This window comes from Ischnura elegans, chromosome 5 (genome assembly GCF_921293095.1).
Source record: "Ischnura elegans chromosome 5, ioIscEleg1.1, whole genome shotgun sequence".
In the NCBI taxonomy this organism is placed as follows: Eukaryota; Metazoa; Arthropoda; class Insecta; order Odonata; family Coenagrionidae; genus Ischnura; species Ischnura elegans.
In genome coordinates, this window is record NC_060250.1 from 114,397,254 (window position 1) to 114,425,119 (window position 27,866).

The 27,866-nt window shown below is 38.4% G+C and overlaps 1 protein-coding gene across 4 annotated transcripts in view; it reads right to left on the reverse strand.

Moving 5' to 3' along the window:
* The window catches only part of LOC124159434 (dnaJ homolog subfamily B member 3), a 301,576-nt gene that overhangs the window by 17,151 nt on the left and 256,559 nt on the right, over window positions 1–27,866 (reverse strand). For 2 of the 4 annotated variants that reach the window (XM_046535242.1, XM_046535244.1), the window contains exon 2: window positions 1,387–1,584. In XM_046535242.1, coding sequence (XP_046391198.1) covers window positions 1,387–1,514 — 128 coding nt within the window. In that variant the 5' untranslated portion in view covers window positions 1,515–1,584. Of the gene's footprint in view, window positions 1–1,386; window positions 1,585–1,931; window positions 2,064–27,866 lie in introns of those variants that run through there. The other 2 variants (XM_046535243.1, XM_046535245.1) reach the window with 2 other exon arrangements.

Below are 27,866 nucleotides of genomic sequence, written 5' to 3' on the forward strand. Positions count from 1 at the left end.
ATGGTAAAAGAAGTATCGTTACTTCCTTTATAATCATTACTTGCTCGTAATCAACTATTACTTTGCTGATTTCACTGATTCACCCCAGCTTAAAAGATATCTTCTAGTCCCAGACTGCCATAATTTGCTGGCCTAAGTTCAGACACTCTTTATGTTGTAGCCTGCTATGATGGGTACAAAATATGATACCCCTTGTATTGTTACACCAGTAATAATTGTATGTATCAAATGTAAAAATGCAACTTTAGCAGTTTCTATGACTCAATTATTTCACGTTTTTACAGCACAATTTGGCAGTAGCCAAGTGGTCTCCAGAGCAGACAACCATACCAGGAGTAATTGTAACTGTGGTTTTACTGATTACTTTTAAAATCAGTAATTTGTACTCGATTTGTAATTGATTACTTTTTGTGTGTGACAAAGTCACTGTAATTAAGCCTAGATACCTTTTCTCAGTACTCCTACCAACACTGCAAACTTGCATGGTTACTCTTTTTTGTGTTTTCCCATGAGTGATGGAACAGTAGTGTGACTTGCACTTGCTTTGAAAAAAGACTAGTGGCTAATCAACAACTAAATGATACAAAATAGTACTGAAGAACAAAGCAACAGAGCAAATATGTATTAACAAATACGTGAAGTAAAAAACTTTCAAGATCATCATCCAAAACTTGGGTGAAGAGAAATGTACAGAGGAACATGTTTCTTTTAACCCAGAAGTGGCGGAAAAAGGACTTTCAGGCAAATTCAAAACTACCTATTCATCCAGGAAAATATTACAGAATTGAATTACAGACCATCATAAGAATAATATGAAGAGCAATTCACACCAAAAGTCACATTTTGAAATTAAAGATTCACGTACACTCCTACCATGAGATAGATATGGGTCATATACCAGATAATACATTAATGCATTTTGAAAAACTAACAATAAACGACCTTTGCAGATTCCATACACAAAAACTCCAGCTGATTTAATCACCTCATCAAATTTTAATGACTAAAGACACTTTCAATGATTAACTCCCAAATATACCACGAAGAAATGCTACTCACACAGCATACTTGCATTCAAGGGGATGAGAATGCACACGAAAAATAATGCAATCTCGTCACCATCATATTTGAGTCTTTCAAAATCAGCTCCCTTCAAAACGGTCGCTAGTAAGGTTAGCTAAATTGACCTTACTATTATCCCTACATTTGATGAGTCATTACAGTAATTGAAAATAGAGCAGAGACCAACTTGTAACTGTTGGCTGGACTTGGTTCCTCGAATGCCGTATGTTAAGTGAAGTAATATGTTTCTCCATGAAACGTTCGTGATCACGTGAAGTCACAGAGAGAAATCACAGTGGTATCCACTAGGAAATGAGTACTTACGCTTTTTTTATCTCTGCTGTGGAAACGCCTCGAGGAACCTCGAGAATTTTGTAGTAGTCGATAACAACTGCTGAGGTCGTGCTTCCTCCCCGGCTTCCCCTTGACCGATGACCACTTCTTCCGTCCATGTTATAAAGTTAATATCTTGTGAGGTAAACTTCCACCCACGAAACAGCACGATGCCAGTGATCGCGAACTCTGAAAAAGAACAAAATTTTAAAAAATTAGAAACAGCCAAATTCACAAGGTAATACGTCAGTGGATAGGAATGACAAATTGCCCTAAAACTTCTATAGATTGTGAGCAAAGAGCAGAAATGTATCAGCACACATAAAATTAACACCAACAGCCAAGCAAATATTAGCTACATTGAAATCAACCAACGTATTAAACAATGGTTCAACAGTATAGTCAACGAGAGCAGACCGTCACGACTTAACTAAATTTCACTAATTAGAAATAGCTGTCCATTGATACGAAACATACATCACTGCTAAACAACCGATAACACGACAAGTGTAATACAAAGAAGCAAAAATCCTCACCAGAACGAAAGAGGACAATTAGTGCTGTCAACCATGTCCAGCCAACTATAATTTAGCTGAGCATGTGTTCCAAAGAGTTCCAAACTTCCAGAAATAAATTACCTCGCTCACCCCGCCATCTACCCAAACACTGGTTGCTAATGGATTCACGACGAACACGTGAAAAATGCAGCGAACCTGCGGACTTAATAAGAAAGGTAATACCGGTAATACCCTTAAGCGATTCACCTAATACATATGTAAACTCAAGATCGATAAAAAAAAGTCTCCCGTACACTGAATTAACTATATCGGAAAACAAAGAAACCCAAGAGTATGCTTGAAAGCAAATGGCAATAAAAGAACTATTAAAAAATTTAAATATTTATTTCAATTAAATTAGTCTAATTTCACTTAAGTTATAAACAGTTGTGAATAGATTTATATTATATTTTTTATTATCTCCTGCGTCATATACGCATGGCCACGGTCTTAGAGCATGGCTTTATGCCTGTGGCAACGTCGTCACGAATAAAAATGCGGCAAAATTTGAATATGCCATTGGTAACAACAAAGCAAACAACTATCTTCAGCCAGCAACACGGTCATAGATAGTCCTCTCTAAATTCTACAAGTAAAAATAGTTGAAAATATTAACTAAATTATTGGGAAAGAGACTTTTATAAATTATTAAGGGTAATACTTAAAACCGTAGGTAGGATGTGTGTGCTATATTTTAGGACCCATTAATAGAATCTTTCCAGAAGAAACAACGAATAGAAAATTATTTACAAATTGTAGAGGAAAGTCAGCATAACTTGTTACATCAACCATTCATGCATTTCATCATAAATTGATTTTCCAGTTATTAGGTAGGTAAAATCTACTTTTGCGGACCATTCTGGCGAAAGAATTGGAACGACTGACGTTTTTGTGGCTTTATAAGGATGGGCGAAGATGCAATGCATAGCATGGGAAAATAGAGTGAGCCGCACTAGATACTGGGTAAAATCAGCCGAATCCCCTACAACATGATACCAAAGAAGAGAGATCAACACTTAAAGTAGCACATTTTTCCGGCCTCTCTTTGCTACTTAAAATGTTTTTGAAAAAATTAGGAGTAGGAAGCTTAAAGTTGAACAGAAAATTTTTGAAATCATTGACCCTCCCCATCCTACAAAAGTAACACTCTAAATGAATCCCTCCCTCCCATTCAAATCCCTCGAAAAAAAATCTGGCTACGAACTTGTCCTGGTTCATGGATATAAGTTCAATAGGGAAATTGCATACTTTTTATAAACAGTATGCTGATATACTACAGTAAACACTTAGTACAGCAATATACTTTTTTCCGCTTAAAATTCAGTTTATACCCTAGAAAATGACTCCCAAAAGTCGCCCGAGTTTCGCGGGCTAAAAAATACCGCCCCCACTAATCATTGGCTGTGACGTCATAGTTCAGTACGAGTCCAAGATCCAAGCCCAGTAACTGCAGGTTTGGAAGAGCCACGTTGCGTTTAAAGGAGAACATGGGTGAAATAAGGAAAACATACAAGTGGTGCATTGTTCCTCTGTGCAATAACACCCCAGAAAAAAATTTCGTCTGCATTCCCACGGAGGAAATTAGAAGAAAAGCCTCGATGCATGCCGTCTGTCGGGATGAGCGTTTCGGAAAAATAAGAGTATGATAAACGGAATGATAAACCCGTGTGCTATTTGAGCGAAGATAACTTTAATATTAATAATGTTTCCATATTTCATTGACTGAATAACTTGAAACATAGATTATTCGATAATTCGGCCGCCGTAGAATAAAAACTCAACTTCCGAACAAAAACGAGATAGGTGTTTCTCGATGGTTACGATCGTTACGATGGACTCAAATTATTAAGGCACTTGTCAAATTTCAGTTACGGAAGGACATAGAAAATTCCATGATGTTTAAAATCAAGGGAGGAAATATGAAAATATAGAGCAACGTTGATCCTCATGCATTCGAGTGCCAGCCGAGAAGACAGCGTTTTCTTCTACTGTCGGCGTCAAAATGATGTGCCGCTGTACTTGGCAAATTTATATCCTGGCTTCACTACATGCTATAATAATGAACTATACGTCATTTTAAAGGAAATTTTATCCTAAATTCTGATTTATTTTATTACAAAAAAATTGAAAAATGTAGACACGGTCAGTGCAATAAATGACTCCGCGCACCGAAAAATTAGCCGTTTTGTCAACTTCATGAACTTTGCAACTCAACCTAAGGAAAACTACTACGTTTACAGCATTCATCTTCCACATTAATTTACACTCATCAATGCGGATTAATAAAATGGCTTTTGGGTATTTTTCGAACTTATATTTTGTTATAAATTAATGAAAATATTTAAACATTATCTTGTCCCATGGTTTACCCCGAAAGATAAAGGAAGTTGTAGATGGAAAAAGAATGGAATCCAGAGGTGGTCACAAAAATGAATCGCAGCATTCTTTGATTTTATTCTACGCCGTTGCTTGCTTTTCAAAAAAAAGTTGAGTCACAAGAGGAATGTTCCGCTGCCTTTGATTTGGAAACTATGGAGATAAGAATGGACATGTGTGGATCAGCAATTTCCATTTAGTTGGTTGTCAGGATAAACCAAGGATCCATTTAAAGGTTGTCAGGCCATCGTATAAAGATAGGACTGATGTGCACCACAGGGGAAATGGTGTGTTTGAGGGAAAGTCAAACCCAAAGTTGCCCAAAGAATGCGCAGTTTTATGTTGCTCTTTCCCCAGTTACAACCAAATAGAAATTGGATTGGGATGATATTTTCACCACGGGTTCCAGTGATAGTGAGAGTGCAGGTGATCACGGTCATCGTCGAAAGTCATCCCTCTAGGATTTCCGATATGGAATTTTTAAGTGACAACCGATCGCAATGACGATGAGCTCGCCTTTAGAGTAGGTTTCAGATATATCGTGAGAAAAGCTCCCAAAATGTATTAAAGACTCTGTTTGGAAAACATGCACATTTTAATGCTAATTTAGGAAGTATTTCATTTCAAAAGTAACTTATTAACACCTGAAGACGTTGTGTTTATTATATTGATCGAAGTGCGATTGACCGATTCTTTCTGCAGAATAGGAAGTGGCTTCGGGGTTTTTAGTCACAAGATGGTAGATTGTGTTGGAAGTTCGTCTATATTATCGCTACTTAATTGAAACATTGATAGTCTGGCTTCCTCAGAGCTTCCTGTCGCCCTCCAGGCAAGGTATTTTTAAGTTGAAAGTATCATCGACAGCTTCGAGGTGGAAATAAGTTCACCATAAGACTCTACCGGACTGCCAAAAGAATACACATTTCACATGAGTATACGCTTTCGCCAATATTATACGCAAGTCTCACTTTGTTATGAACTATAAAACATTACAGATGCACATCAGCTACCTTTTCATTTCTCGGCATCGACTTTCCGAGCCGACGAAGTCTACAGTTTCACTAAAATACCCTGTTATCATGATGGAATCAGTAACAGGGAGCTTGCTAGGATCAGCGTAAGAATAACCATATGCCTTCATCTTTACGCAATCTATCGCTTTCGATGGAGGAGAAATAGATCAAATAATAGCCCTGAAGTCACAATGAACAACTCCGATACGTCTGCACTTCAATAAATGAATCATAACCACGCCGTCGCATGTATTCAATTATGCAACCTCTACTATGGCCGTGCCGCCGTGCCTCGTACTGAACTATGACGTCACTTTTCTACCAGCCAATCATCGGGCGTTTTCGCTTCTCACTTGAATTTGAAAATTTTCGTGAACTTTGATGCATTAAATATCGCAAACCACGTCATAAAATAATAAAAAAACTTTCACCGAGGTATGCAAACATATATTTTTATATAATTTTGGGGCAATTGATTATATCTGAAATATATGCAAGTTCCCTATTCCCAGGAGTACCCGGGATCCCAGAGGGAATGCTGAATAAGTTATTGGCAGATATGGTCCCAGAGTTTAAACGAGAAAACAATGTCATTTTGCAATTTGGAGATGAGGTTTTGGATTTCAGGGAGCATCCTGAACTGGTAACGAAAGGGAGGGTAGATAAGGGGGTGTCCATTGACGTGAGGTGATTTTGGCGATTGGCCACTCCCCTTTACTGGGTATGGTGTGCTCCCTCTCTGATTATACAAATAATTTTTTTATAGTAACTAATTGAAAATAATACGGTATTCAAAGACAGTGTACTAAAGTTGATAAAATGTGCTACAAAACCAAATAAAATCTAGCAACATATATTGTGGCATTATAATTTTGAAAAAACAAATAACTTAACTAAAATAAACTTTTCAAATTTTGCCGCCCCTTGAAATCTATCGCCCGGGGCATCTGCCCCACCCTAGTTTCGGGCTCGGGCCCCCGAAATTTTTGGGAAGTACAGCCAAGGGGACTACACTAAGGTGGTGCCACTCAGTCCCGTAGAAGCGTAATTCAAGCAGTAAATTCGCGCTTTTAAATCGGTTTTCAAAAACTTCCTTAACGTGTACTGAGCGCATAGATACGTTTAATCTAAATGTTTGCAGTTGAGAAAATAAATTTTGGTTAACGTTCAAACCGTTCCGCAGCACAAGGGTACGATTTTACGTAAAATTCAATGTTTCATTTTTCCCACACCGCTAACTATAATGAGTGACGTCACGAAATTCCGGCCAATGATGGAGATTAACAAGAGAAATTTGAAGGGCCAGAAGATGACATAAGCGCCGAAAATGGTCGTGAGTAAAATTGAAGTTGTGAAAGTTTCAAAGTTTTTTTTTATTACCATTTAGGAGCCCATATTCACCACGCAAAAAGCTTCCAGTTTTGATTAAAATAAAAATGAAATTCTTCCTAGAGGGTAAATGGTTCAAAGCAGATCCTCTCATCCTGAGGAAAATAATGCATTGGGAGATGATCGAACGCATCTCACTTCAGGTTCTTTCCGTTTCCCTTTTTCCTGCACAAAAAATATATCAACAGTGAAAAAGGTCAGGGACCCAAAGGGTAACAGACAAAAATGAGGTTCCGCCCGATTGGTGACGCACGCGTGGAAGGGGGATGCCCAAAAACAGAAGAAGGGAGTGGAGCAAAAGGTCTGAGAAGCTGAGGACCCAAGGTGCCTATTATACGCACCTTGGCTGAGGACGAGGTGGCAGACTGTAAAGAAGAGTAGTGAGGTCATGACCGAATCTTTGAATACGAACGATTCATTGTATTGAACGAAATGATTTACATAAACGTTTACAAGGTACCGTGCAAGCCACAATCAGGCGGTGAGGCACGGGGTGATTCCATAACGAAAGCAGCAATGCAAAGCAGCATTCATCCGAGCCTAAATAGAAACGGGCTCCCTTGCCGGACACAAGTCAAGCACAAAGAACAACGAGACGCGATCAGACCAGGAAATAAGAGTGTTAAGCACACGAACATGCAACCAAGCAAATCAAACTATTAATAATAGAAAACAAAAAGTTAGCGATCAATCAATCACGCTTTCATATTTTGCATGACAGAAAATATAGAACAATCTTAACTTTACGATGCCTTTACAACAAACCTTATCTAGCCTTAATGCAAATAATAGGGACTCACATTGAAAATGAATGCCAAGAAGTCAAACGCGACGCATTGAAATTTCTTAAAACATTCCCATTTCATCAAGTTACTTTGCTAGAGCGAGCGCGCGGTTTTTTTTCAAGTACGAAACGTTTTGACTCATCCAGTTGATTGTCGAAGTTGACGCAATGTGTAAAGAGCCCAAAGTGTCAAAACTGCGTACGCAGGGTTAACTAAAACAGATCCCGCTTTGTGTGTGCCCAATCTGAGCTCACAGCGAACTACGTACTTGCTTTGTCAAAATGAAGGATAACGTTCATAATGGTTCGTAATGAACGATAAAATCCAAATCCAGTGGAGTTGGTTGTGGTTGATTGCGTTGCATAGAATCGAGTTGTGTAGCTGCTTACCGAATCTGCCGCACACATCTCGTTCTTAATGAGCTGTTTTCAATCACCGAATTCAGATTGTAGCAGATTTGGATTTTGTGAAGGCCGTGAATAGGAAATTACAACTGGGACTACATCTACGAGATACTGTGTAAGCCATCACCAGGAGGTGTGGCACGCGGGGTGATTCCACACAAGTCAGTATGTACTCATCCTAGCCTTAATCAGACTCGCACACGCTTGTCAGACACAGGCCAAGCACACAGGACGACCCGCGGTCAGACCCGACTAGAGGACTAGGTTCATAGGCGGATCTAAGGGAGGGCACGGAGGCACGTGCCCCCAGACCCTTAAAAAATATGCAAGATTTTTAATAAAATAAAATAAAAACGATCCCGTTATCATTGCGTTCGTTTTGTATTACAGGGTATCCTTGTGCCCCCCCCCCCCCCCAGAACAAAATCCTGGCGACGGCCTTGCTTGTGCCCCCTCCCGCCCAGAAAGAAATCCTGGATCCGCCCCTGACTAGGTTTATCCCTCCTTACCATCTGTGGAATAGGTGCTTGATGTTGACAATGTTGCCGAAAGGAGTCCATTTTAATCGCCGAGAACTAATTTCGACCTAGTTCGGAATGCATTCGACATTAATATGAATAAAATGAACTGATTTCCTCGAACGTACAGCTACTATGAAATCAAAAGCCTTTTGCTCAAAACAAAAGATCTTCTGCGCAATCGTCATGGATTAGTGGATTCAGTCCAATCCAAAGAATCGTGAATTCCTACGATTTCATTATTCCATATCAACGATTTGAAGCATCGAATAATTGACACGAATAAAATCACGAGAACCGAATCCTCAAAATGAATCGAGACTCTAAGCTCGCTCTACTGCATAGGGATTGATGGTGAGGAAAAATCACCAGTCCGACCGATCGCAGGGAAATTGAGATAAAGGATGGCGGCGGGGATATAAAAAAACACAATTCCCAACTCGTCCCGCAAAATATGGAGGCGAAGACAGTTAAGAAAAGGAGCCATTAAAATAAAGAAAGGGACCGAGAGGTGTGAGCGTGGGTTCGAGGTCTCTTTGGGGTCGTTCGTTCTCGCGAGTGGGAGGACATCTGTGGAGAGAGGAGGGGAAGGAGAGCGTGGGACGAAGATCAGGTCGAAAGGGCGAAACCGGAGACAGGGGCCCGTGGAAAGCGAAAAAGGGCCCTAGCAGGGTGGCCAGTGAGCCTAGAATTTACCTGGAATTTCCTGTCTTCCCATGAATTTCCAGACGGCCTACATAAATTTACAGATTCTCCTTATTATTATTAGTTTTTTTAATTCTCTTGACCACTATTTTTAACGTTTTTTAGGGTATTGAAATGTAGGCCTTGAAAATTTTAAATGCAAATTTTTTCCAACGTTTCAATATATTTATAAACCTTCATCAAGGCTTTTTTTGCGATGAATTGGAATTGTTTCATTGCGCAACAGCTCTGATGACAGTATTTGGCATACATGCCGAAACACTGGCAGATATTTGCATTTAAAAAACGTTACTATAATTATTAAATCACAACAAGCAGGCCAATGGTTTGGTGGTAACATGAACATATGAGTAAAACGACCAGTGGCGTAGCCAGGAATTTCGTTCTGGGGGGGGGGGGGGGGTCCAAAAACAGGGGGGGAAATTTTTTAAAAACGGGGTACTAAGTAGAGGGTTTCAAATTAATTTCAACACTTTTCATGATGGAAAATATTTCATTGTGAAAGAAATATGTAGTAAATTCATTATTTTTCAATATTTTGTTTTCTTTTATGAAGGAAAATAATTGCGTTTTTTATATAAAAATAACAATGTCTTCGGGAAGATCTTAAATATTTTTGCTGGTAGGTCGTTCCAATCCCGTATGGTCTTATTCGATGAGGATAATTGCTTTACATTTGTCCTTTGCGAACGGCACTTTATCTTGAACTGGTGATCATTTTTTCCCACAAAGGTTGTTTGTTTTTTATGCCCTTCCCAAAGTCATCCCATACTTTTTCCTCGCTCCCTATTTTGCACATCCCAAATAATGTTTCTTTACCTCTTCTCCTGTAAAATCTCACATCCCAGTACTCTCAAAGCATTTCTGTAACGCTCTCTGTTTTAGATTGCGTTTCCCTAAAGCACACCTAGAAGCTTACGCATTTTACGAAATATGAAAGCCTTAAACTTGATAAAATATGATCAGATTGCGATGAAAACCAATTTTGACATAAATGGAGACCCATATGAGTGGCATAACATTGAAAATAAGAGAAAATATTTAATGAAAAATTAACAAAAACAAATATATAATTATAAATTTATAACAAGCGCATTGTTTTGGGAAGAAACATTGATTCAAAGCGAAGAGTGTCTTGGAAGTCACAATTACGATGTAACAGAATTTTCAGGCTTAAGGAGATTCATCTGAATCACGAAAAGTTGGAATTAATGGTAGTTACACGGAACAAATATAAATAGTTTTATGATATGCGTATAAAATTAGAAAAAGGGACTCTAGATTTGACTTTATTTGAGTGATCTCAAAGAAGGCGACTATCAAAAAAAATTCGGGACACTAAAATAGCCAAGATTACATCGATAGATAAGAGGATGAGGATCTAATAGCACCGCTTGACGATTAAATCAAAGACGATTTCCGAGCTTTCTTTTTCACATTACTTGACATTCCAAGACTTTTCAATCTCTTCGAAATTTTCTGACTATTCACCTCTTTCAATATTGTACAATTTCATAAAAGTGTATCGACGACAGACACCTGGGACCGGAGTTTGGTTAGAATTAACAGAATTAAAAAACACCTAGATGTTTCTATGCAGTTTAGTCACCCACGTAGAAATTACTCGAAAATATAAAATTATGGAGAAATACCTTACAAATACTATGAAAATAGGTACTTTTCACTGGCAATTATCGCGGACTAACCAGCGGAAATCTTTGCGGTATCACTCGAAAAGCGAAAAGAAGCACGATATTTGTTTCACCACCAAAAACTTACTTCTACACTATTGCAGCAGTGGTGTTTGTAATTTATTGCGCAAATAACTATTTCATGACGAATAGAAAAATCGGCAATAAACTGTCACTAATCCTATGTAAATACTAATCGTTATAATCATTACCGCACTCTTGAGTTTTTCTAACGTAGAAATATTTAGAGTGAATAATCTTCATAACTGACCATCATCAATCCAAAGACTTCGTTTTCTCCCTTCAACATTCATTATAAGAATATGCCTTAATCTTTTTAACCGATTTAGACGGAATATTTCTCGAACATCTTCAAGATCTAGCGCCAAGTTTCCATACCCCCATATTTTATATCCTCTGCCATGAACAACCTAGGCATGAAAGCCCAAGGGCGTATGGAAAATGACGGAGAAATATTTTCAGAATGCACCCCGCAACAACAGCTAAATCACGCATGACTACGGAATGTATCACAAATACCGTCATAAATACTACGAGCAAGCAAGAATCTGAGGCCTTCCACTAGAAGGTCGGTGTGATGCAAAAACTTCTTCATGGATAATTGCATGAAGAAATCTTCATGCATAGCGCTGGTATAGTTGGTTAGAGCGTTAGAGTTTTAAAAAGTTGATTATCATCATGCTTAACGAAATTCATCGAAGCTCAAATGGTTATGTACATCAGTATAAATAAATTTGCATCAGACAATATCATTCACAGCCATTTCAGGAAAAAGGTTTCATAGATCTTAAGCAATACCAAAGGTAACAGTAAGAACGAAATAGTCTGAAAATCAATGCATCCATTCTTTGGTTCAAAAAATCTTCATGAAAATTCCAAAAAAGCCTTGAGTATTCAAATTTAGGAAATTGGTTCGAACAAATATTCGAAGAGTCGAATTTTTGACCAAACGCTAAAAATGAAGCTAAATCAAATCTCGAACAATGGTCTAAACGAAGCCGAAACAATTGCCCACATTTTAATCATTCGTAAACGTCAAAAAATGTAAAAAATTCAACATTCGACGATATAAGCAGTGAATTGAAGCAGATTCGATAAAAAGAGTCTACAAGAAGTTCCAATTAATAATTTAATTAAGGTACCTGATGATGACGCCAATGCGTCGAAACTAGTTGTACCGCGAGAATAAATTGTTGGATAAGAACAAAGTTTTATTTTAATTTTGTTAAAACAAATAAGCTTCAGAAAATGAAACGGATAAAAAGAATGAATCGTTTATATAAACATTTACATAAAAGTGATACCGGTCATAACATTTGTGGTGTACAAGCATCAGAAGGAAGGCATGATTTAACAGGGAGAGGGTAGAAAGAAGTAGGACATTTTGCGTACGGAAAAAAGATTTGTTAAAAACTATCAAACTGGTATGATAGGGAGTAGTTTTTTAAAATATATTTCAACTTTGATGCTAATAAGAAAGCCCTTGATTGATTCTTTCAAACATTCTTGATAAATTTTATCGAACTTTTCCAAATTTCATAACTTGGTTAATTGTACGAAATGGTTTGGTAAAAATAACTGCATAAATTTGATACGCTTCAGAGTTTGGTAACTTTCATCAAGGTGATGTTTTATTTTACGAAAACGCTTGTTTGTTTGGCAACAATCAGTGGCGTAACTAGGAATATGCTTTTGAGGGGAGTACGGGGGACCCATGGCTGCGATCCCCCCTAAGGAAACGGGGGTTGGTCATCGGTCGGTATTCAGTGGCTCGTCTCACTGTCATGGTTTTAATAAATTATTTTTAACTTTAAGCAGATGCAGTTATCATACGTCAAAACTAGACAACAGTTTTAAGTAATATTATTATTTCTCTGCGGCTTTGGGGGTAGGGGGATATAATCCCTCATCCCACCATAGTTACACCACAGGTAACAATTATCAAACTCTATTCATATGCCCGAACTACGTCGGTTTTATTATCTTTATGATTTAAGTAGCTTTTATCGATCTTAGCCTTAGTTGGCCATTTTGATAGACCATCAAACTGGTTCGGTCATTGCACTGAAATATTCGATGTTCCACAAAAACCGAAAAGTTCGATGAATTTCATCAGAATCTGATATTTACAACTAATTTTTTTTTCACTGCGGGGGAGCAAATGCAAAGAGGCGTTTTTGATGACCATACATTCTCGCCATCCACCCTTAAATCATTTAGCATTCCCGACCGTGACGTCGCAAGGACGCGGGCGGCACCAGCCACGCATGGGGTGACTCACAGCCAACTGGTAAGAGCTGTTAGAATGGGGAAGGTATAGGTATAGTGGAAGGTAGAACGAGAAACACAGGAAAAATGTTGAGGGGAAGGAGAGTGCAAGAAGATCGAGTGAGAGGGAAACGATTCGGGTGGGTGTGCTCAGCATTAAGGCAAACGTGAAAGGAGTGGAACAGGTTAAGTTGTCTGTCTGGGGGTGGACTTGATCTGTGGGAAGTGTACGCAACAGCTGGGAGTTACATATCGACCGACAGGAATTAACATCCCACTTATCCTTCATCCGACGATATGAGAGAGGGGGCGAACAACAATGCCATGCACTTCTCCATAAGAGAAAAGTCGGTAGCATCACTAGAGGATCAATAAAATCGGTTTTACCATTTCATAGTTTTGAGACATTAATTAATAGGATTTTAGAATTAAACCTGGAGTATATCTACACTAAAATGGTATGCATTCATCATAGACTGGTCAGCAGTCGTGAGATTGGTTCGACGAAACTCTCAGCACCATTCTTCAATCAGCTAATCTTTTCACACGTACGTGTTTCTTCTCCTCCACATTCTTCTTTACCTGTCCGTATGTTCCATATATTTCATTCGCGGTGTTCCTATTCCGTTTTAGCCATCTACTTGTCCCTAGACGATCGCTTTCATTAGACCATATCTCAAATTATGGAAGATTTAACGGCAGGGATTCAAATTGTAAAAAAATATACGTATATTATTCTGCAGAGCAATAAAAAGCACAACAGAAACATTACATTTTTGACCTATCGCTAAAAATACTCATTAAATGAGGAAAATCCATTCCAAGTGACCCTCGAAGCACCAAATAAGCTGTCCATTAATTGGTAGGGTTACGGGAATTCAGTGGTTAGCTTGTCCACGCTTACGCCTATAGAGTTTATATTTATGCTTACGTCCAAGGCAACCACGCCCAAGCAATTTATGTCCGCGCGGGGTCAGTCAGAATGGCAGCTGATATTACTTTTATTTTTATAACCTTATCGAGTCCATGTCCTTTCATCGATAATTTACTCACATATACTGTTTCCGGGTAAGATTTGAAGGTAGATGAGTTGACAGAGTTTAAGACGCCGGATTCGTGTATAGGTAGATTATGCCCATTAAAATTTACTTAAAAATAAATTGTTTAAACACGAAAGGCTACCACGCTGAAAGACACTATTTAAGTATGCAACACAAGTTAATACATCAAAAAAAAATAGGCCAACAGCAATATAGGAAGTCAGATAAACGGGTTCAAAAATATAATTTTAGCCGTAATGAATCGATTTCGTGCTTTGGATCGAGATGAAAATGGCGGAAGTTTAAGATAAATGACCTGGTATACGACGACGAGAACGTGCAGAAAGAGATGAAATAAAAGACGCTGGTAAGAATAGTTAATGTGGATCAAAGCCTTCTTCCATCGCGAGTGCAACTTCCGCACCCATACATGGCAGCAAGCGGAAAGATGGTTGCGGAGGGTGAGGGAGAGCTTAGGAGGCGAAGGGGGTGGGGGATGGACCAGGAGGAGAGACGTGCAGGAACAACGAGTCCTTGAGAGTGACAGTCGCGAGCTATTGAAGAGGACAAGGACGATCATCGCAGCTGCGGCATCGAAAGACCGACCTATCGTTTTCATGGCAGACGAGGAACGATCGGCTACAGTGAGGTTATATCCTTTATCATAGCACTCCTGGAAACTAGTAACTATCTACGCAGTTACGCGCACGATGTAAAGTTAGTGATACCAAGGATGATATTTTCGTTATCATTTGACTTAGCTGGGATTCGAACCCGGACCTCCCGATTGCGGGTCGAACATGCTACCAGTTACGCGACCAAGTCCTACATGATGATCGGCAAACGAGAGATCCGGGTTCGATTCCGGCTGCGCCAAATGTTTTCTTTCTGACAATTTATCCTTGATGTATAATCATCCCTATATATCTAAGTATTTCTACACATATTTCCCTTGAAATGAGATATAAGACTTGGATTTCACTTGGGAAGCTTACGTAGCGCATATTTCATATCACTCTTTCACTCATTATTGGCGTTTCGAACCGAAAGCTGATTAAGGTGCGTTACATGTTAACACAGTGTAAAATGTTATATAAAACAATTTACAAATAATATATTTTATATAAATTGTTACACAGTGTAAACACATATTTAGGTAGGACAAGTGAGAGTAGAGCTCACCTCAGACGAGCAAGTCGCAAGTGTGCGAATTTCGAACAGTGAGGTTCGGATTACGAGGATTACATGTTTAAGTTCGATAAGCAGATTGCCTTCATGAGGAGTAAATAGATTAATCCCATAGCTAAAGTGTCATGCGTACCGTACATGTAGCGTAATGCATGTTCGTGAAGGTAAATTTTAATCTTCTGGTGCGTGCTGGTGATTGTTCAGTTCACCCCCCAGCCAAACACCTCTGCATGTGGCTTTCAGGTAATATGTACATTGTCAATGGAAGTGTCCAGTTGTGAATTTACATTTAAATAATGTATATTTACTTGTAAAATGGTAACTAAAAGGCACGTGACTCAAAAAATCGACACGGCGGCGATCGCTGAGTTCGCAATATGCTCAGAACTACAATGTAACTATTTTCAACTCGCGATAGTAACAGAAGCTGTTGGTGTAGTTCGCTAAGCGACTTTATTGAATCCATGGCGACAAAGTAACCTTTTAACGATAAAATAGGATGCATATTCTACATATTTATGAAATAAATAAAATGAGATCATTTTCAAAGAGAATCCTAGCACACTAAAAATAAGCCATTATATTTGATCCCACTATGTCGAAGAAAACACGCGGATATCGTCAAAACGCTAATGGAAAACAGTTGACAGCCCTCAACGGTGACAACACGATCTTCAGGACAAGCGAGTGCCGGTGGGCGTAGTGGCAAGGTGTTTGTTCATAGAGACAGCCCTGGGTAAACATCCTCGGGGGAGATGACTGTTAGTGTAGTGGGATACCTGATGGACGAGGAAGGTTAGGCCATCGCTAACCGGCAATCCCATTTAAAGCCTTGCTGCAGAGAGGTAGAGGGTAAACAAGTTGGCTCACAGAATTGATGGCCTCCGTTTAGACAAACTGCGTCGCTGAATTGCGTAAAAATATAATCGTCAAAGACAAGAGGATACGTTGACTTGAAAAGAAACCAAAGGTAAAACAGGTGTATCATTCATTGAACCCTTTCAATGCCATAAATCACAAAATAAGAGCAGGGAAATGACGATAGACTGAGAACGTTGAAACTGGGAGTTACTAGAGAGTACTCGTCATTAAAACTCATGTTAAAGAATTATTTCTCTTTTGGTAGGTTCATACGGAAAACCATTTCACCCCTGACAGTCCCCTTCCTAAGGTGAATATCCTTTTTAAGTTCAGGATAAGGTTAATCATTTTCCATTCTATTCCTAAACCCTGATTTCCTGCTTTCTCGTCAATATCTGAACCAAAATCCTTCCCTCGGACATAAATGCTTTAACACTGGGTATCTCACTCCAATTTTTTAATGATACCACTAAAAACTGTTGATATTTAGGATCGCTGACCGATACTCCCATGTAATTGATTTTTTAAGTTGAAAATTGGTTAAAATGCCGTAAATTAACTCTGTAACATTAATTTTGGACACGTATTATTATTATTATTATTATATCTGGACACGTACTACATTATTCATGAAAATAATGCAGTAAAAGTAAAAACATTCGCGTGGACAGCGGCGCGCCACGGATCAGACGCATGGACTATTGCAAAACCTGGCTAGAAAAGACTATAACCCTTCGAGACCTGTTTCTGGATGGGAATACCGAAGATCGAAAAAAGCTGTTAGTGTGATAGACAAAGAGACATACCGAAAGAACATGCGAAGAGAAGGGCCTGCGTTGTACCATACGCCAAAAAAGGACTCGGTGGATTGGCTATTACCTATATGAGACGCAGTAATTGCGAGGGGGAAAAAAGTGCAAAAGATTATAGAAATGCACAACTCAACGAATATAAATGCATTGACAAAAAAATCAAAAAAAAGTAACCGGAGTGGTTAAAAAAATATTATTGAAATGAAAAAGAAAAATTTATACAAATAATAACTTTGCATAAATGATCAAGTTGTTGAATGGTTCAAAAAATTTGTCCATAAATGTATTAGTCTTAACTTTCCTTTCCACAAAAACATCACATTACAATGACAACGATGCACCTGCGCCATTTTTTTTGTTGCTTTAACTGGCAGGTTAGGGTGAGTTTTGACTCACCGGTACAGACTCAAAATCACGGACATTAGTCGTGAACGAACGAAAAGTCTCCATGGGAAAGTCAAGAGATAAGTACCAACCTACTTGGAGCAAATACAGAAGGAGATGAGGAGGAAGGACCACAAGGAACTGAAAGAACTGCCTTAGGACAGGGAGACACGGAGGGCTGCAGAATGAATGCCAATCCCACGGACTAATAATACACAAATTACATATATTTAGGATTACGATCCATATATCCCAAATACATATACGCTGTCACAACATGTTACTCCTCTATAAGTCTGTCCTATACATTTACCTCCCTCCAATCATTGATTATAGTTTAGGTTGGTTTAATCCGTTGTGTATTAAAAAAGAGCAAAATTGGTCAAAAATTGTTATTAATATAAAATGGCACGCAATGGAAAAAAGAGGAAAAAAAAGAAAGTTGCCAGGATGGTAGCACAAAAAAAATAATATAAAATATCCTATTAAAAGGCAGAAAAAAATAATATTAAAAACGTTACTCAATTTTCCAATTATGAGTGAATTGGATCCTTATTATAGAATCGCTTTTTTACCCCGTAAAAAATTAGATTTAAGGTTCTATTTCTCACAAACACCACTTTACACCAAAAACAGTACATATGCGCTATTTTTTCAATCTTTTTATTGCAAACTGGCTCGTTGGAGTGAGCCAAAGCTCATCAGTACAGCAACATCATACACGCCTTCGGCGCGGTCACTCCGTGAGATCATTTTGCAAAGTCATTAAAAAACGTATTTTTATAGTATTATTAGTAATTTTTTTATCCAAAATAATAGTTTCCTTCATCAAAGAAAATGAGAGGCATTGCGATTCGTTACCCACCATTAGTGTATTCATAATGTACAAATTATTTGGTTTTAGAAATCCTAGTTTAGACGAATGACAACGGTAAATTTTAACCCAGGCCGCCGGGTTAATTTTAAAAAGGCCAGATTGGCGCCTATGCGATGCCACTCCACGTGACCTTGATGCTACACGATTAGCCAGGAGTTTAACATATTCTGAGATTACCAATGCATGCGTGAGGCACAGAGCTCAGGGAAACATCTCTTAATGATCACCTACTAAAATTGCCTTAGGTCGGAAAGTTTCCTTCGTTTGTTAAGGTATTAATAATTCTTATTTAATCGAAAAGCTACCTGCTAGCAGCCTGCATCGCAGCGGAGCACATAACCTCGCCCCAAGGTCACCTCACACGGCGGAGGCCGGAACCAGAATGACGTCACGCGGGCTTTTCCCAGCATTCATACTTAGCCGTCGCGTTTTCGCTCGCTTGAAAATTTTCACTTTTCATTTAATCGCGAAAAATAGATATCGACATTTAAAAATCTAGAAGCGTGACATGCGTACTCAAGGAGTAGTAATATTTCGATGTAGGCAATAAAAAAACAATAGGAAAACACCCTATTCTCTTCCTACCATACTTCGCACCACCACTCAATACGTTCTCTACAAACGCATCGACATCCTATCGGTGTGCTATGAATTTGTTTTTTAAAACGGATTCCCATCCGCCCGATCCTGAACCGATATCAATCTCCGCTCCTCTTTATGGCCCCATTACAGCCAGACGCGCCCCAAAATTCCTTCAATCAATTTTCGCAAGTGAGCTCAGCAGACGGTCGCTGCACGAGCAACGCCCTGGGGGCAATTATAAATTCCGTGAAGCCGATGTTTCGCGAGTCATTCGGAGCGAATTTCTCATCCCGGCTTCATCCTCCCTATAGAGGGAATTAGAGGCGCATTAATACCCCACTGCACGAGCCGAACACGATTTATGAGCCGATCAGGGAAAAAATATTAATGCCGCGGCTCGAAGGTATTAATTATGACTGCCCTTATGCCAGATTTCGCTAAAAAAATGTTTCTTTGATGTTTCTATGGTTTCCGATGGTATATAATGAATCACCAACTCTTTCACTTTCATTGCTTTAAACTATTCTAATTTTCAAATTTTCGTCCAGTGATGCGAGAGTTGCTAACTATATTTAAAAAATGACGCCTTTTCTCTTGTAACGGGATAATCTGGTTTTATATTTCACTTAAACTGGCATTTTTCTATTCCGTTTTTTTTACTAGTTACAACTGATTTTTAAAAAAATAAGGCACCCTCATGCACAATTTTCTCTCTATAAAATTATTGTAGCCAAAGAGGAAGAACAAAAACAAAGCTTATTGCAATGTTCTTTCACAGAAGCCTTATGTTGATGTTTGATCAGTGCTAGCGAAAATAAGATAAACTTAGAAAAGCAATATAACGTACTAAGTAGCATCTAAAATCGTATCATAAAAATACCAGTAGTTAATAAATATCCTCTGGTAATAAGTATGGTGGCAAATTACCGTTACCTGGTATATACCCTATTCCAAAAATTATTGCAACGATGATGACAAAATTGCATGATCCTATTCAATCCACTGTTCTTTTTTTAATTTAAAGAATTTTAAGAGTAAGTTAATTATTCCTTCAAGGCTCTCTACTCTCAAAATTCAGACACAAGACTTATCAATACGTTACACGATTATGGCTTGGCAATTGTAATTTTTACGTGAAGTGTAGCCGTTAGTTTTTAAATGAACACGAAGTAATAAAGAATTCCGGCCAGGCTACAACACTGTACTTAGTACGGCACTAAATAAGGAAGACTATAGACGACGTACAGCATTCACATCATAATCGAAGAACATGATGGAAGATTTTCAATAGGATTTCAATCTAACGAGAGTTATAGGGACTTTATATAATCCACCGACTTCTGGTCTAGCAAATTCCGCCCTAAGAGCTCGTGTATTACCTTTTCCAGCTCGTTGCCCCAGTAGCCGTGCTGAGTACATATATGCACGTACTCACGATCACGGAATAGAGGGAAAGTCACACGGTGGGTTGTGCGCGAGGAATAACTAACCTCAGAGACGCCTGGACGCGATCGCGGGGACTATTCCGTAAAAAGAAACAAGCGACGCGGGAGGGAGCGCTGCTTCATCGATAAATATGGTCCAGTCGCGAAAGTTGAGGAATTGCGCCGCATTGGGTTGTTTTTTTATTTACTCGTCCGCACATGCGCCTCGGATGGATACGAGTGGACATTTGAAGTAGTGAAAATCAGATAAGAGTGAGTGAGCTTAGTTAAGAATATCCCCTGTGAGATTATTGAAGAATATCTACAATCATTGGCGGATTTAGGGGGTGATGTTTGCCTGGGGAGCACGCGCTCCCCAGGCAAAAATAGTCAAGTTTTAATTGAGTCATTAATAAATTTTATATGTTAATATAAAAGTTAATATTATGTAAATATTTATTTTTTAATATAAAAGTTATAAATATTTGCATAACAATAACTTTTATAATAAAATCAAAGTATATTTCATAGAGTAATTGATGCATATAGTTTTAATCCCAAATATGAGATGACAGTTCGCCTGTCAAACCCTTGTCCCCCTACTCCCCCCCGAAAAAATCCTAGATCCGCCCTTGTCTACAATTCTGTCCAAACTACTCTTTCACATATTTCTTTATTACGCGTTTCGTGGTTACTGAGTCTCCATAAATCACGATGGCATTGTAACCCGTTAAACAATAAATTAATAAAAAGTGGCATTATATGAACACTAGTGTTCTTCCATTAAGTTTACCCTGACAAGAACGACATTTTTCCTGCCAAAAATTCAGAATTTGTGAGAGGGAAATTCAGTTGAAATCCGTCCAATAGTGACAAAACACGCAAAAATCACGTTGGAAGTTATAATTTTATCTCAACAGTCAGTATCTCAACGAGTCGAGGTGTTTAGAAATATACCGCTACATAAGATACAAAGGACGTATTTTTTTCAGTTATTATTTACGCTTCAAGTAATAAACATTTATATGTTTTAATATTTTTTAAATAGAATATATCCTATACGTATAACAATAATGCAAGATGTGTTTATTCCGTAGTGTGTTCCACTATTTATTGGGTCTAGTTCATACACAACCACATAATTCCACATAAATGCAATAGTGGGGGAAATTAATAGAATATCCTTGTGAAGTGTATTACCGTGGCCTTCGTAAAGAAACAAATGATTACTATAACACTGAAGAAGCTAAGTAGAACAATTCAAGAAAGAGTTCAAATGATCAGGGCAACATATAAATTGAAATGCATTCTCTTGATGAACGTATTGTACTTAAAAACTGTGACTTTTGCTGAGGACAGTTTATTTCCCTGCAAGCCATTTAAAAATTGAAAATGGTTATTTATATTAAATTCACCTCGTCTAATAACGGTTTTCCAGTACATATTAACTTTCATTGATGAAGATATTTTCCCATCAGCATGCATAATGCTCCAAATGGACAAATTCACTACAAGAAATGTAATTGGTAAGCACGATGGGGTTGGAGGAAAAATAAAAGAATGACTTCCAAGAGTACTCTTGCATAAAGAGAAAAGATAAAAATACTCTACACTAGACCCTCAATGCTCAAAGAGTCTTTGACTTAAAATATCCAGAGCTTGAGATATAAAATTGCCAGCCTTCAGTATTTCCACACCAACATTCGTTTAAAGCAGTACCTACTGTCATTCTTTAAACACGGTTAATGGATAGAAATGCATCGACTCAAAGTAGAAGCTGAAAAGGTTATACAAACCTGCAGTAAATGTTTGTTTTAAATGACACAGAAGACAAACGAAACGGTTTCAGGGGGCAATTATGTGAAAATTTTCCTTACTCTGCCACAAAGTAGGAAAAATGAAACGATTTACCACGGTATTTAAAAGTGTAAAGACAAAGGGCTGAAAAAGCAGTAGCAATGAATGGACGTTAGTTTTAACTTTATATATCATGGTTTACTTGCTATTCATCATAAGCCAAAATAACCACCGAAAAACATTAGGCTGATAAAGTTACACCAAAATAAATTCAATTATCACCACATTACGGCAAGTTACAAACGTAAAAGAAATTATTAAAGAGCCATCTGTTAGGCTGAGCTGCAATCTGAATAAGATTTAGGGCGATCATCAACATTTTTAAAGCTACTACCATGTTCAAATTGTAAGACAACGAGGGTTACATGGACATCTGTTTTCAGATTTGAATCCATACACTCCATAAATATTCACTAAATTTTACAAATGCACTACTAAAACCTCAAATTCGAAAATAGTTAGCATCTAATAGTATTGCAGCTCGTATTGAATTATTTCAGGATCCGCAGGTTCCCGACCTCTGCCGTGTTTTACAAAACCTCAGCAAGGTAAATATCGAAATGAGGTAGCTATGATTTATCTTTCACCTTTAAGTGACGCCGGAACTTTACGTCGTCACAATTAGCGTCAACTCGGCCACTAGACACAAAACATTAAAAGTGGCTTACCTCCTCTTCCATCGAGTACGTGGGCAAGACCAGAAAAGATGTGAAAAGGTCATCATAATCCCGACAAACACTTACTTCAGCTAATAACCCTGCCTTCCTCAACCGGGAAATATAAAGCGACGCTCGGGGAAAATTTTCCCTGGCCACGGGGGCTTACTTCCGCGTACAATATATTCGGTCGGGAAGTTCACAAAAACAGTGTCAGGGGACTCATGACTATGAAGTACCTTGAATCCAGAGTGGCCGCAGTAAAAAAAACCCTCGATTAAGCAGGGTTAAAAAATTCTTTATACCGTGGCGCACGTTATTAAAATGCCGAAGAAAGGAGGGAGCATTCCTTTTGGGTTAATAAAAAACAGCGATAGAATTAAACACGACCGCAATGCAGAGAAGACGACATTAGAAGTAACAAAATTATGCTTTTTCAATTGAGTTTTTTCTTATTCTTGCTCACTAAATAAAAAAATTAATCCGATAGTAAAGTATACAATATCTAACGGAATTCTAACTTACATAATATGTTGGCAAGTATAACTAAAAGAAAACAGTAGTGAAGTTGAAACGGTTAAATGTACTTACAAGAAATAATTGGAGAAATTTTGAAGAGCCCGGACAAAATCACAGTTATTAGAAGATATAATCAACAACCGGAAGTCAAGATTGTAAGGATTAAAATAAAAGAAAGCAAACATAAGGGAAAGTGTTTAAAACAGTAACACAAATAATTACACAGATACCTGGAGGAAATTTCAGAGGATAGCTAATAAATATAACTCTTTATCACGGTGAATATAGGAGCAGATTTATAAAAAGGACATTTACGGACTTTTGAAAGCCGCAATTACTACCCTAATCAAGCGCAATGACCATAAACTAGTGACCCTGATTTGATAATACCCGCTCAAGTTGATAACTTCCGAGATACAAATTGATCCGAGTAATTTTTGATTTTATGACCTGTACAGAGAAAAGATAAATAACCCTCTTTATATCTAGAATTAGCAATCAAAATCAGAAAAATAATGGCGAAAACGACTATAACATAACGATGAAGGGCATAAAAATTATTCCGCGATCCTTGCCCATCGCTGATTTCCATAACAAGTTAAATGGTCTATTCATGTCATAAACGGTCTATTCGTGGTACAAACAGGAAGGTATTCCATCCTCATTTAAGCTGTACAACTCTGTATTTATAATTCCTCCAATATCACTGTATCACAATCATAAAATTTCCGAAGGTCACATTATATTTTCAGTGGTTTACGGAACACTCATTCACATCAATTGGTTTCTTATGGAAAAATTACGCAAATGTATGTCAGTTATCCTGTATTTCTAGATGCCTTTGCTATTTATTTTCTGGATATGTTATTCTCCTTGAGACAGAAAAATACGCCTTTCATCATTCAGTCGTTTTCTTCATTCGTATTGAAAGTGGCAAAGAGCTATTTCTATCTCTGCACATTCGAAATGGATTTCTACCTCTGGAATAGCTAAGAATTAAGGCTAGGGGGGGGGGGGGTTTAGGCGCAACTAATACTTAGAGGTGTGGGGGTATTGCATACCCGCCAGGGTAATCGGGATTTGCGGGGACCCTCCTTCAGAAATTTTTTAAGTAAAATGGTTCAAAATGGCGGAATTTTTACGGCTTTCTGAGGGATATTTGATTAATCCCAACACTATTCTATTAGTAATTCTAATAAAACTAAGTAAAATGGATTAAACTTTAATATTCCTCTGAGCTCTGGGGGGGGGGGGGGGAGATTTATTCCCCAAACCCCTCCCTCGCAGCGCCACTGCTATGCGTAACATTTATATGACCTTGTCTTGTGCATGAGAGGTGTGTCGTGTCCATGTCTTGCATGTTGGTGATTGGTCACCTTCTGTCAAACATCTTAGAGGTGGCTCGCAGGGTATTATGTAGATGTGCCTGCACTGATCCATCAGCGACAAAGGTTGCCGAATCCATACTTTCAAGCTTACTAGGGTGGGACTCAAGGAAGGAGGAAAGGTGCTCAGTCCTTTGGGGAAATTGAAAGGGGTTTACACGCTCGGCAGGGCACACAATGCCACCCTTTCGAGGGGCATGAGGAGCCTAGAGCCATTCCACTTCCCTGTTCGCCTCCATTGTGTTTCCCGTTCATCGCTCCCTCTATCGAGTTCGGGGCCGACCTCGCCCTACTTCCCCCAAACATGAGTTTTAACATCCACCCACTCCAGCGGCGAGAACTATAAACTTACGGATAGCAAAACTTCTACTCGATAACAGTGGAGTAGGGCCACCTCCATCTTTAGTTCGAGGTTTTTTTATGGATTTGCCTAATTCTACCGCTCCAAGCTTGTTTTTCTTCGAAAAGGGCCCATAACCGTGTAGTTGTCTCATTATGGTGAGGAGAAAGGAAAATGCATGCGAGTATAAGTATTGAAACTCGAGCCAATGTCAATTGAGAGGGTGAAAAGCCAAGGGGTACAAGTGATATTTTTCTCAACAATGTCAGGTACAGTTAATTGTAAACAGAAATACACAAAAAACTTTGTTACCATGGGACACGAGTGAGTATCTGCTCTGTGCTGACATCGAGTGGAAAATAAAATGCACTACCAAATATCTAATTGATCTGGTTTGTTTTCCATACCTAATTTCTCTGCCTAACACTGCATAGAAAAAAAGAAATCACTAGTACCTCTTGGCTTCTCACCCACCTAATTGAGAGAAAGCGCATTTCATGAAGCTCGTCTAACGTATTAACCTAACTTTAAAGCCTCAGAGTGGTGTAATGACCCATCGGGTAGACCGTATTTCTTAATTTATCGTTTCTGTCTGACCTGGTAATTTATTGGGGTTCTAACATGATGTTCTCGAATTTGGGTTGAATTACTGGGCGAATGAATGAATGCTCCTAAATGCACTACATAATCATGTAACATTCCAATTTCGAAAAGATTTACCACATTACAAACAAAATTTAAAAAAATAACACATTAAAATTATTAAAGTTATTTCCATGAAAATATACACCGACATTAACACTTTTTTCAACAACGGAAGTGTTTTACCCCATTCATTCATTTTAATTCACAGATATGTCAAGATATGCAACCAATAGCGTGGAAACAAAATAAAAAGAAAGGAATTGATTGTTCCTTCGGCTACAGCAGTTGCTACACATACTACTAAAAGCCCACAGCCCACAATATCAGCCCATCCCTTAAGGATACACCACGGCTGGAGAGAAGAATATGGAGCCAAAACAAACAAAAGGACAAATGAACGCATCATCCTCTCGCAATAGATGTGATTCAGCGCGTATCTCGGTTTCTTTTGTCCGTCGAGGCCGAAGAAGAACAAAGCCTGAGGAAGGAAGGCTGATGGTCCAGAGAGACGCTACGACCTGGGAGAACGGATGGCCCTGATTGCTGATGAATGGCGGGAAAGGCGACAATGACCACGAGGCCAGGAAACAAAACAGAACGACTCCCATTGTCGCCTGCGCTCGCGTGTTACGTCACAAATGGGACGGAAGGGAAAATACAAGAAGGGGAAGCCTAAAAAAATCCGTGAAGGGGGTGGAGAAAGACAGGAACGTCGGTAAGAGGGTGGATGATGATCTACGACCTATATTCTGCATCTCATAATTGTTTCCCTTGGTGTATTACGAGAAAGAAGTAGAGGCACTAGTTACTATACAGTGCCTCCACTTCTTTCTCGTAATACTCAAAGTCCCTGGTCTCATTAAATTGATTATATAATTAAATGTGCTAGGAGCTATAAATCAAACTAATATAAAATTAACCAAATAAATAAGTATAATACAACTACCACTATTGTTTACTTTTTATTGTGCAATTTATATTCTTTCTGAAATGAAATATAATGTTAACTGATGAATACAATCATTGTAAACGGTGCGGCCCTCCGATAACCTTCGCTCATACAAAGTGGCCCCCGAGTGCAAGCATTTGCCCACCCCTGCAGTAGTAGTTTTGTAACAAAAGGAATTCCATTTGAGTTAGAATTATGTAACCTCCAGTACCATTGATTCCAAATGTGAAGGCTAGGAGCTAGGAATAACAAAGCACAACAGGGCATAGACAATTTGGACGCGGTTATCCACACTTTCGTCATGAAAAATATTTTTTAATCCCCGTTATCTGAATGCTAACAAGTTATCAAAAATTTTTGCAGCAATAATACCTAAATTAGTGTGAATTTATGAGGGATGATCAATTTGGAAGTGGAGATTTCCAAAATGCTTCATCCACACCTATGACTTAATTGATATTAAAATTAAATAATAACACTTTTATTAATTACTCCAACTCCTTTTTCAACCGAATTTCAATTTGGGTATCTCTAAAAAGATTAAATTTCACCCAGAAAATTTACAGACGGCAAAAATTTAAAATATAATCAATAACAAACGTGAATTTATATATTTACCTATTTGAATGGGTGGAGAGAAATAAAAACCATCTTCGACGTTCTTTTTATGACGAAAAATACATGTGTATTATGAAGCAGCTGACGATTATTTTATGATAGGAAGAGCCGGGAGAAAACATATTTGATGTAAAATCTCCGATATCGAAGGAATAAACACGCTCAAGTGCATCCTGAGGCATGAAGATTTATTTCAAATATGCGGCGGCATGGCAGCATGTTTATGTAATTAGCACTGCCCGAGCTTTCTGATCTAACCGCGTGTCGTTTTCTTGAGTGTTTGGTCTGCGTCCGGCGGGTTTCTGATTAAGGCTAGGATTAGTGCTGCATGCCTGGTGTGGTATCACCCCATGCCGGACACCCTGATGGTGCCTTTCACGGTACCTTGTACAGTTATTTTTGGCAGGTCAAATTCTATAGTTATTATTAAAACCGTAGAGTTATTATTGACGGACAGAACAGCATAGTTAGGAGGTAAGAAAATGTAAATCTGGACTAAATTTCCTCTGTACTGCAGTTGCGTTTCCAACCTGATAGTTGATGTAGCTAATGACAAAATAGCTGAGCGATCGCCCTCAAGGTTACCTTATTAGGGGAGGGTTGTCGA